Here is a 12,640-nt window from a genome sequence, read left to right on the forward strand (position 1 = left end):
AAATATCTTCATGACAATAACTTTGTCTGCATGTAAGTGTTTACTTACTAGGTCCATGTTTCTGCTCTGTTGGACTCACTTTGTGACTCTTATCTAGATTACATGCTACTTTTCTTCTTCGTGTTTTATGGGGAGTCTGTATCCTGTTTAGGGTCATAACCACACCTGTAACCTTGAGGAAGGACCAATAAGTTCATAACAGCTTTAAAAGTTTGCTTTCCTAAGCTTCTTCCTTTCTGTGATCTCCCTAGTGCTTTTTGGGTTTTTTTGGCCTCCCTGTTCCATTCCTCCAGCTAGAAATGACTTTATTTTACCAATGACAGGGCTTTGTTTTACCAATGATGGGGCCATGAAGTGGGAGGACAGAGAGAAATGAAACATGTGCCACATGCCCCCCTCTCTGGGAAGTACAGCTCCTCCAGGTTACAGAGGAAACTTCCCCTCACTCTGAAATGTAGGCTCCTGCAACCCCCACTGCCACCCCCACAGGATTCTTTGAGAGCTGAATGTGAGAGAATGGTGAAAGGAAAAACCCAAAATTGAGATTTTTGCACTCTCTTTTTTGTTAGGAGACCTCTTTCCTGTTCCTTTCCAGAACTAGGCTTCTAGCGCTCTCACTGTCTTGCTAATGCCCAGTCAGAGCTGCATTGAATTCTGATGGAGGAGGATAGTACTGGAGGGGAAAAAGGGATCAACTTATTTCTCATCCCCCAGCCCACCTGACTCTGTTCACTTTTCAGAGTCCTCACCTAGCAGCTGCATGCATTCTCTCCAAGTTTTATGGTTGCGCTTGGCAGGAGAGACAGGGTAGGTGTGCTTTTACTCCATGGCACCTCGAACCTCTCTTCATACATTTTTGGTCAGTTCTGTGCATCTTTTAGTTACATCTCATGTAACTCTTTCAGAAAGTATGCAAGCGTTTATTTTCAGCCACATTTCTACATTTATTTGTTCATGGGTGTTGTTTTGTTTTGCTTTTTAACATTAAGTTCAAGTCTTAGCAGGCACAGCCAATTCTATAGGAACAAGTTGTTTACTTTGATTCCTAGAGTAAAATAAAAGGAGCTTTTGAGTCAGAAATTCAGAAACTTGCCAGGACCTGTTTGGAAATAAACCCTGAAGATTTGTTATGTCAGTGGTTGGTTGTGCAATGTCTGTGAGAAGCACAAGAAGCTAAAAGACCAAACCAACTTTTAAAAAGGTAGAAACTGAAAAGGCAGTTAATTATTACATATCAGGTTATAGATGAAACTATATAACTTACCAAAAGCACATGATTTCCAGCCTGGCTAGTTCAGGGTTTAGAGGAGATGCCTGCTGTTCTACACTGAAGCATGGCTCTTTTCCTTCAGAGCCTTTAGCACAGGAAAGCTGACCTAGGGATTTTTGCAAGATGAGAAAAAAAAGCCTGTTTTACCACCTGATGTTCTAGAAAAAGGGCAAGTGCTATTTAGTCATCATCAGAAGAGGCTTTGAATTCAGGTAATAATTCAGAAAATCATAACATTAGTGACCAAAAACCATTATTACAGACAAAGGGCTAATATCTTTACAATATGAAGAGCCCTTTCAAACTATTAAGAAAATTATGAACATCGTAGGGGCGGCTGCCTTGGTTGGTAGAGCATGTGGCCCTTGACCTCTGGCTTGTAAGTTTGAGCCCCACATTGGGTGCAGAGATTACTTTTAAAAAAATGAAATCTTTATAAAAAGAAAAAAAAATTAGGAACATCCTATAAATTTTTAGAAACCCAAGCCACAGGAATTACAAAGGAAATGTAGATGGCCAGGAGAGAAACAGAGAGATGTGTATATATGTTTCCTCAATAGCAAAACAAGAAACATTAGAATAACAAATTGATACATTTCACCTATTGACTTGGTAAAGATTAATACAGGCTTTTTTGTGTGTGAAGTCACTAAGCCAATATATATCAATAGTCAGTAATAAGAGTCTGTACACTTTGATTCCATAATTTTGCTTTCATGATATATCTGAAATAAAGAATTTGAAATGCAGGAAAATATGTGCATGCTAAGATATTTATCCTAGCATAAATTACAATTGAAAAAAAAATTGGAAATTGTAATTCCCTAAGAAATTGGGAATAAGAAAAGGTTAAATAAATAAGAAAAGGTTAAGGGGCGCCTGGGTAGCTCAGTTGGTTAAGCATCCGACTCTTGATTTCAGCTCTGGTCATGATCTCACAGTTCATGAGATCGAGCCCCTCATTGGGCAGAGAGAGAATTCCAAGGAGGCTTTGCACTGACAGCATGGAGCCTCCTTGGAATTCTCTCTCTACCCCTCTCTTGCTTGCTCACTTTCTCTCAAAATAAACTAAAAAATTTTTTGAAAGGCAGAATATTAAACTATATATTACTTGATTCTAGTATTGTTAAAAGGTCTTTATACATGCAGACAGAAAACATACCTGAAAAAAAAAAAAAGTTAATTAACAACTTTGTCCCCAATCAGTGGGAATTGTTTCCTTCTTTTAGTGTTTATCTTCTCAATATTATGCATATATGTTGCTTTTCTTTTCAGATAAATGCTTTCTTAAAATAATGCCCCCATGTTCCCTTGCTGAAAAAACAAAGAGCTTATCTCAAGAAAGATGAGAATTTCTAGTATTCAGTGTTTACTCCTGCTTTTTAATTCAGCACTTAATACGGGGTACCAATGTACATCTTCCACTTGTTAAAGCTCTTCTGTTTTGTAATATTTTATATAACTTTTTAGTTTTGTAATGGATTATTTCTGTAGCTGAGACTTGGGAGCATGAGGGACTGGGAAGCCCGCAAGGAGGTTTCTTTTTGCTCTTTCAGCTTTACTGGGTTTTCTGTAGACCAACCAGAGGAAGGGCTCCCTTTAGAATATTTTGCTAAAGTTGAAGTATTCAGAGGGAAATGTATAGGTGTCTTCACTTTACTTTGATATGTATTAAAAATAAAAAGGACTAATAGATGGCGAACTGGATAGAAATGCTGCAGAGCAAGTATAGCAAAATGTGAATGGTAGGTGGATATTCACTGTGAAATTCTTTAAACTTTGCTGTATGTTTGAAAAATTTTTTATAATACATTGTTGGGGGAAATTTTTGTGAAAGAACACTAGAAATTAAGTTGGTTGTATTCAGGTAGTCAGTTTAGAATATTCAGATGTCCAAGGAATACCAGCTTCCGTGTAAAGCCATTCTTTTGACTTTTCCCCAAATTGTACCATTTTATAAAGTTGTTCTAAAGAAAAAGAGGCAGCAGAAATCTTTCAAAGGCATTGACAATCATAGATCACCTTGGCTAATCAAAACAGAACCACAAGAGAAAGAAAAACTAACATACATTTTAATCACAACTAGATTTTGATAGCTTAGAGCCTGATTATTGGAACAACTGGATCTGGGAGGTGGGCGTGGGAGTTTTTTTTTTTTTAATGAAGACAAAATAATACTCTGGGTAAGAGACCATGTTTGGAAAATTTACTGGTTAAGTAACTTCTGTCATTAAACAGTAAGCTTCATTGAAAGATTGAAGCATATAATGGGTGTATCCACCTCAAAATAATTTCAATTTGGTTAGAAATTACTTGACAGTTTTTTTTGTGCTTCTCCATTCTGTTCTTAAAATCTCCAGGCTCCCTGGGTTGTATCGTATTTTCCCAAATACACCCATTACATAAAATTAACATTTAAAATGTTCATCTTGTGTAACAGATGACAAAAGTCAAATTCTGATTCTATCTCTCATATTCATAAGCTGTACATGAGTAATAGTGACTAATATTTGTATAGTGCTGTATGAATTGTGCATAATGATGGACTTCGAAGTGTTCCAAAGAATTCGTAATATTACTACTTAGTAATAAACCATGTTAAATAAAATAGAAAGTGTTCTAATACTTACTGAAATTTTAGATTCTGAGTATTTCATCAAATGGTTATATAATTTAAAGGCTTATTTTTGTTAATACAGTTAATGTATGCATACATAAGTCACCTAATGGAATATCTGATTTTCAATTTTATTGTATTCAGTTTTTTCTATTTATTTCAGAAATACCACAAAAAATTTCCATTGAAAATATTGCTCCTTTAAAGTTTAAATGTGGACCTTTGGTTCCCCAAAAGTCAAATGAATTGATAATTCATTTTAGACTGTATTCTTTTTAAAATTTCACCTATTTCTGGGGCACCTGAGTGGCTTAGTTGGTTAAGCGTCTGACTTTGGCTCAGGTAATGATCTTGCAGCTCGTGGGTTTGAGCCCCACATTGGGCTTTGTGCTGACAGTTCAGAGCCTGGAGCCTGTTTCAGATTCTGTGTCTCCCTGTCTCTCTGCCCCTCCCCCACTTGCACTCTCTCTCAAAAATAAACATTAAAAAAAATTTTTTTTAATTTTCATATATTTCTAAAGGAACAAGGTCTTTATATGTCTTGCTGAATTTTCTCTTCTGCAGTAGTTCAGCACCAAAGAGTTCTAATGGAAGTATGCACTGATCCCAAAATCAGTTTGAGTTCTGCCATTTGAAAAGCATAACACATACAGAAATAATACATTATTTTTGAAGTAAGAAATTTGCCTTGTTGTAGGGTTATGGTATCTGTCAGTTACATTGAACTGCTTTCTTTTCTAGGTCATCCATGCCTGGCTTATTATTTCATCTCTGTTGTTGCTGTTCTTTTTCTCATTCATTTACTTGGGGTAAGTGGTGAAATATTTGGTCTGTTTTTCAGGAATTAAATCTGTTTGATCTATATAACTGTGACTTAAAGCCACGTACTTTGTTGACGAATTACTCTTGAATTATAATTGTTTTTATATATAGTTTGTACCTGGTATACATAAGGCTGATTAGTATTGTAAAATATCTATGTATATATATATATTTTTAATGGCTACACTAAATTTCTTGATAACATCATATGACCTAGCTATAAGATTTATTTTGCATGTTTAATTTTATTATTATCATTATTTATTTTTGAGAGAGAGCGCACGCAAGTCGGGGAGGGGCAGAGAGAGGAGAGACGCAGTATGCAGAGCAGCTCCAGGCTCTGAACCGGCAGCACAGAGCCCCATGCAGGGCTTGAACCCACAAGCTGTGGGATCATGATCTGAGCCGAAGTCGGACGCTCAACTGACTGAGCCACCCAGGCGCCCCACATGTTTTTTAATTAATCTATTTTAGTTAAATATTAAAGTTTATTTTTATTTATTTTGAGAGAGAGAGATCAAGGAGGGGAGGGGCAGAGAGAGAGGGAGAGAGAGAATCTCAAGCAGGCTCTGTTCCATCGGTGCGGACCCCGACACAGGGCTCGAACTCATGAACTGTGAGATCATGACCTGAGCCTAAATCAGTATCTCAGCTTGGGGCACCTGAGTGGCTCAGCTGGTTAAGTACCTGACTCATGATTTCGGCTCAAGTCACGATCTCATATTTGTAAGATCAAGCCCCATGTCAGGGGCTCTGTGGTAGGTGTGGAGCCTGCTTAAGATTCTCTTTCTCTCCTTCCCTCTGTCCCTCCCCTGCTTGTGCTCACTCTCTCTCTTTCAAAGAATTATAAATAGGGGTGCCTGGGTGGCTCAGTCGGTTAAGCGTCCGACTTCGGCTCAGGTCATGATCTCACAGTCTGTGAGTTCGAGCCCCGCGTCAGGCTCTGTGCTGACAGCTCAGAGCCTGGAGCCTGCTTCTGATTCTGTGTCTCCCTCTCTCTCTGACCCTCCCCCCGTTCATGCTCTGTCTCTCTCTGTCTCAAAAATAAATAAACGTTTAAAAAAAAATTTTTTTTAATAAAAAAAAGAAAAATAAGCTCAACTTGAGGGGAAAAGTGAACTAATTTAAAGGAAACTCTTAATAGCACAGTTGATATAAGATATGAAAATATGAAGGTGAGATAGGAATATCTAATTTGGGGGAACCATAGTTCTAAACAATGCTTTGATGAAAATTACTATATATAAATCTTTTTAGATTTCTGTTTAATTTTTTTCAGAGAAGTGTTTAAAACCTACAATGTTGCCATGGACTACATTACTGTTGCACTCCTGATCTGGAATTTTGGTGTGGTGGGAATGATTGCCATTCACTGGAAAGGGCCGCTGCGACTCCAGCAGGCATATCTCATTATGATCAGTGCCCTCATGGCCTTGGTATTTATCAAGTACCTCCCAGAGTGGACAGCATGGCTCATCTTGGCTGTGATTTCAGTATATGGTAAAACTCAAGACTGACATTTTGTTCATCACAGAAGTACCTCACTGGTGTGTTTCCCTTCCTTTTCCAGTTATCTTGACTTAGGAAAGTGATAACTGTTACATCCCATAGCTCTTCAGTAAATAAGTAATTAGCTGTAGTATCTTTTTCATATAAAGATCTCCATTGTTTTGAGGTTAAGTTCTTTAAAAATGTTTTCTGATTGCCCCCCAGTTGAACCCAGTGATGGATTAGTGGAAGGATCCATAGACTTCTGGTTAGAAGTCTATAGGACTCAGATTTAAGTCCCATCTCTAGCACTGAGTATCTTTATGACATTAGGAAAGTGCCTCAAACTCTTTGAGCTTCTGTTTCCTCATTTGGAAAATGGGAACGATGCTTCCCAGAGTTGTAAGAGTTCAGAACATGTGTTGAAAAGCACTAGCAGAGTACTTTATATACATAAAATGCTCAGTTGGTTTTTAAAATCAAAATTAGGTTACCTACTTCTTATAAGGTAACCTGGGTAGAATTATTCTTTTAAAAATAAAACGTATGTGGGCAGTGTGAGATTCAAATTCATGAACAACCAGTGTGACATGGGTGCTGAACAGTCAGAATGTGCCCTTCCATGAATAACAAAAGCAGCTGTGTAGGTATGTACTTCGTGGCTGTCGCCCTGCACGAAAGCCAAAAAGAGATCCATTTTCAGAGGTCAGGATGTGGTCTCTGATTATAATTAGACAGTGCTCTTTTATTGCTATTCAGATGCTTATTAAAATGTTAGGTGACCTGTAGTAGGAATCCTAACCATCCCCACTTGATTAATAAAGAAAAAGTCTGTGGAAATAGAATTAATTTGGTTCTGTTCTCATATTTGAGCAGTCAGTCCTAGAACTATAGAAGTCATATATTGTCTGTGCTTTTCATGATGATCTTAGGTTGTACAGTACTTGATGGTTTGCAGAGTACTCATCTATTATTGCATAGCTGTGTTCTGGCCAGTTCTGGCCCCCATCTAATCAGCAGCTGGTAAATACTTTGCAGAGATTTTACTAATATGTTCTTCAGTGCCTTTTCAACAGCTGCAGTTTGCTTTCACCTTCAAAGGGACACATGCTAGATCTTTACCTAGCTGCTCATGGAATTCTTCAGCAGTGCAACCGTTGCGTATTATTTTTGTTGTCTAGATCTTAACCACATCCAGCTTTCTCCAGGAGCACAGATACAACATCACACTGATGATATTATCCTCTGAAGAGATTCATTTGACATACTCATTGGAGATATACAAATATTCACAAAGGAGCTAAAAAAAATGGGGTGGGCATTGCCTATACATAGTACAAGGCTTTGCCACCCCAGTTGAATTCTTGAAAATTATTTGGTGGGCTGAGGTGTAGCCGCGCACTGAAGAGAAAGTTCTCAGACACTTAGACTGAGTGGATGTGCAGGGCTGCCTCTACTGGTGAAACAGCAGCAGCACCAAACTGCACATAGTCTTTATTTCATGTTCGCCAGGTATAAACATCAAAGAATGTGAAAACATGGGAGGAAAACCCAAAGAGCCTCCAGACGTAGACCAAACACACATCTGGTGTTTACGGGAAAGCATGTAGGGAAGGTGTGCAGTTTCAAGGACTTCTAGGCAATTAGAGGGGTCTGGTTCCCTAACTGGCTCCTGGGAGATCAGGGGGCTCTGTTCTCATTGTGCTATCACGTTCGACAGCCTTGAGACCAGAACATTGCTGATGTTTCAGCAATTACCCCATTCACTTACCCAGGGCTTACAATACAGTCCCTGAAAATAACTCCACACTGAGGCCTTCTACATCTCTGACACCGTCAAGAAATAGCAACAGAGCCTCCCTATATCCACAATGTTAAAATAAGCCCCGTATTTTTTTAGGCGTTTTTGGGATCTGGAGGCAACCTATCCCTCATTTACAAATTTTACTTAAGCCTGTTTATACTGTTAATAACAAATTGGCCCATCTTGAATTGGGGCCTCCTACAATAAAGGGCTCTAAGAATCTCCAAATTGTAATAGAACAGTCACTTCCCTTAATGTCCCCTCTCCTTACCTCCAGAGAATCATTCACTGTAGCAGCTCTGGCAACCTCCTTTCACACCTGAAATCTCTGGACCACTTATGATCAGAAGTTGCCCGTGGATTCTGGTGTGAGAAACTGCCCTCCTCAGTCCCCTGCTATATACCATTAGAGTGGAAGTTGGAGAGTACATATTGAGCTCTCCTGGAAACAAAAGTTTTTCACAGGCCCTGAACCTGTGGAGCTCCATATCTTTCTGTGTGTCATGGAGGCAGCATTTTGCAAGTTCAAGACAACTACCAGGGCCTCCCTGCTAAGACAGAAATGTTACCTACAGGATAGAGCCAAGTCTGGGCCTTCTGGAGCATTGCACCTACAAGAGAGGTGGCCCCTTCTATCCTTAGTCCCCTGCTGGTTGACAGGGTGCTAGAAAAGGTCACCCCTCTCTCAGACCTGTGGCTACCTGGGAAGCCCTTTGGAAACAAACGAGTGGACGGCAGTGGGAGTTTGTACACCTTATGGACAGCATCAAAGTTACACGTGATGAAACTTACTAAAGAGCTCCTTCTTTTCGTTCCCTAACCCAGACATCCTTGATCAGAGAGTGGGATCCAGAGGTCAGCAAAATTAGCTGAACTTTAGCCAATCATCTTATCCTAGCCAACAAGTGACTTCATCTCTGCATTTTTACAGACACCTGGGCCATTGCCAATGGTGTAGTCATCTGGTTCCACCAATGGTAGCAACAGCAATTACTTATCCAAGGTTTTCCTCTTTAAGAAAAATAACTGTGAGAATCTCTGGCCTCACAGCTAACCAGAATATATATCAAGGTTACACATGTCTCTGTACAAATTAAAGCCACAGTCTAGGCCTCACTTGATCCACTGTGGAGTTCCAGACATTGTTAATAGTGACTATCTCACCTGTAAAAGTACACAATGCTGGGCTCTTGAACAAGGGTTTCAGTGGGACTTTCACCATCCCTACCAGCCCCAGGCTACAGGCCTCACAGAGCACCGTTGTGACATACACAAGCAAGTTAAAATTTAATTAAATGGAACGTGGCATTTTCTATCAGTAGACATTACAGGTGAATTGTAATAATGAGTCTGGTGCTATTTTTTATGTCCAAAAACAAAGAGTGCCACTTATGGAGGCAGCTGCCTTCGGTTCAGAACCAGGCTCCTCTCCTATCAGTTATTGGCCGTCTGTTATTAATCACAATGCTCAACCCCTAAATCTTAGTTATTGTGAAAAGTAAATGAAAAAATACATATAATACATTTAGAACAGTATCAGTAAATGTTAGCTGTTATTTTTCAAAATACAAAATCCCATAATCAAGGCAATAATTCCTGTTTACTGCTAACAAACCTGAAGTTTAGAGAAGTAACGTATTTGCCCAGGCTTACAGTGTTTGATCTAGAATCTGAATCCCAAGTCCAGTATGCTTTCTACTGTGTTACATTATTTCTCCCATTTACCCCTCTTTCTACCATACATGATACAAATTATTTCTACAGAGCTTTGAGTTCCTTTAAGAGATTGTATCCATCGTTTAGAGTAGTGATTCTCAACTCCCTTTTTATAAGGTCTGAAGATTTTTTAATTTGTCACACAGGTTCTAAAAATTCTTAAACAAAATTAAGTCACTTTAATTGTTCTAAAAATAAGGGAGTTTATCATTTAGCGATTCTGTAAGGGGCAGCATGTCATAAAACCGAGATAGTTACAGGACACAGCCCCTTCAAACAGGTTGAAAATCTCATTATTTCAGAGCACGGCAAATTTCCCTTTTGTCATTCAAAACAAATCAAAGTGGAAGCAGTGAGAGCTGAGAATTCTTTGTGTGCTTTAGTATATTAGTGGTAGTAGTATAAAAGGAGACATGACCACTTGCAGGTGTGAGGGGTTTTTTTACTTAAATGCATCTGAATGATGACAGTGTCAACACAAGCTGTCAAGTCTTCCTTGACAAATGTAGCTACCCATTTTAATAGTGTTAAATATTTGAAATTTTCTGTACTTCTGTGTTTTGAATTTTTATGGCACAGAAAATGTAAGAAAAATTGCAGTTGATGGAAAGAGATAGAATTAAAAATAGCTGAGGCAAATCTCCTCCTCTCTGAGTTGCTATTTTTATGAAATAGGCCACTTTTCAGCTCCACATGCATTCTGAGGCTTGCATATTGTGAAATGCTTTTGACAGGAGAACAAAAGAAATACTAAAGTTTCTCACGCAAAGATTTATTATTTTGTTTTGTTTAAATTTACTTCCCTCTTACTTCAAGTATCCCTAAGTAGTACCTACACTGTTTTTAAAAAGGAGAGGGAATGAATCTTTTACTCTCCATATTTTGAAAAATGGAGTAATCCCCTCTATTAAATTCCTCTCAGTGTAAAGCTTCCATCTGTGGCTCCTGATAAGATTTGTTTGGAAATGGCTTGTCTTTGTTTCTGCTTATTGGAGATCGGAAATTCCAATAAGCAGAAATAAGAACTTGTCATTATCTCTGCCTCTTTTCTTCAAACTGGGAAGAGGTGTTCCTAGAACTCAGTAATGATACACTGTTAACCAACTAGCAGGCAAAACCAAAATGAAATTTACGTGGATCTTCTGTGTGGTTTTGTGTATCTTGTTTAGGTTGTCCCTTCCCCCCCCCACCAGTTTACCTGCTGTTTATTTCATATTCATTCAGCATCTTCCCCTCTAAATAAGACATTACCCCTTTTCCCTTGGTTAATTCCTCCCTAGCAGACCCATTTACAAGTTGTGCTGATGTATTTTTCCAGATTAAAAATCATTTTTTTTTCTCTTTCTAGATTTAGTGGCTGTTTTGTGTCCAAAAGGCCCACTTCGTATGCTGGTTGAAACAGCTCAGGAAAGAAATGAAACTCTCTTTCCAGCTCTCATTTACTCCTGTAAGTATTTTGGAATAATGTTAAGTTAGTAATCAGCTTAGAATTTATAGGAACTCAAACACAAGTGGTTGTGGTCGTTATCATCGTACTTTTTCTCATTTTAAAAGCATAGATAACATTAAGGGAACTTCTACACATTCCTGTTTCCTTGGTAACTATTGTCTTCCACTTGAACCTAGTTCAAGACAGTTTTCAATAGATACAGAACTAGAAGAAATAGGGGTGCCTGGGTGGCACAGTCAGTTAAGCATCCGATTCTTGATTTCAGCTCAGGTCATGATTTCATGGTTCGTGAGTTTGAGTCCTGCATCGAGCTCCATGCTGATGGTGCAGAGCCTGTTTGTGATTCTCTCTTTTCTCTCCCCGCCCCTCCCCAGCTCACCCTCTCTTTCTCAAAAATAAATAAACTTAGAGAAGATGAACTATTTAGAGAATGGGGAGCCAGTGTTCTCATTTAAAGTCTCGTATGTCAAGAATGAGCATTTGTTATGTACACTTAACTGCCAGTGAAGCTTGCCCTAATTCATTGAAAGAATGGTACTGTTCCTTCACAATCTGCCCCTCTTGTTGTTATTTTGGGGTCATATTCTTCCTAATCATTTGGTACATAAGCATTTGGGCTTTGACCAAATCTGCCAGAGCACTGTGGGGGACATAAAGATGTTTAAGATACCTTGCCTTCCTTAAAGCTCCTTTGCTTACAGTTTAGAGTGTATAAATAAGCAACATCCAAAGCGTTCTTACCTGATCCAGAAGTGGCACAAAGTGTCAAGAGAATTCGAAGAGGGAAAAACCTGGCTGGGGGATCAGGAAGGCTTCATGGATGTGATAGCATTTGGATTGATTGAACCTTTTAAGGATGGTAGGATTTCTGCAAACACAGATGGAAGAGTTGATTCCATAAGGGGGTTTATCACAAGATTGTCTTTGAGACATAAGAATGGGGCATCTTTATCAGATTTCAGATGTTCAGATTGACTAGAACACGGAGTACAAATTGGAAAGGCAGATTAGGGCAAGAAGGCAGATTAGGGCAAGATCAAGGATAGCTTTGTGTGTCTGGCTTAGATATCTGTATGTGATCACTGGGGAATCACAAAGGTTCTTGAGCACAAGAGAAATGTGATCAGAGCTGTGGCTTTATAAGCTTTCAGCATTGTGCAAGATGAATTGGGGGCAGTGAAAACTGAGGTAATGGGAAGCATAACTAAGCAGATAATGCTGTAATTTAGGTGGGAGATGATGAAGGTCTGAATTTTGGTGTTGGGAATGGCAGTCAAGGGAGAGGACTGACGAGGTTTTGGAGGTAGAATTAGTAGGTAATTCCTAGCAACCGATGAGAGAAGTCTTAAGCCTGAAGGAAAGGTGATGATGAAACATTTCTCTTGTTTGAGGAATGTTTAGTTTTGTCTGGGCACATACCTTATTTAGTTGATGGGACCTCTGAGTCATCCAGGGAGAAATTTCCCCCAGAAG

General features: G+C 38.9%; 1 protein-coding gene across 2 annotated transcripts in view; it reads left to right on the forward strand.

Annotated features, from left to right (window-relative positions):
* Positions 1–12,640, forward strand: part of PSEN1 (presenilin 1) — a 72,070-nt gene that overhangs the window by 38,692 nt on the left and 20,738 nt on the right. For both annotated transcript variants that reach the window (XM_019427059.2, XM_019427061.2), the window contains exons 6-8: positions 4,629–4,696; positions 5,989–6,209; positions 11,066–11,164. In XM_019427059.2, the coding sequence (XP_019282604.1) occupies positions 4,629–4,696; positions 5,989–6,209; positions 11,066–11,164 (388 nt within the window). The remainder of the gene's footprint in view (positions 1–4,628; positions 4,697–5,988; positions 6,210–11,065; positions 11,165–12,640) is intronic.

Source organism: Panthera pardus, unplaced genomic scaffold, assembly GCF_024362965.1.
Source record: "Panthera pardus isolate Hobbes unplaced genomic scaffold, ASM2436296v1 HiC_scaffold_24, whole genome shotgun sequence".
NCBI classification, from domain to species: Eukaryota; Metazoa; Chordata; class Mammalia; order Carnivora; family Felidae; genus Panthera; species Panthera pardus.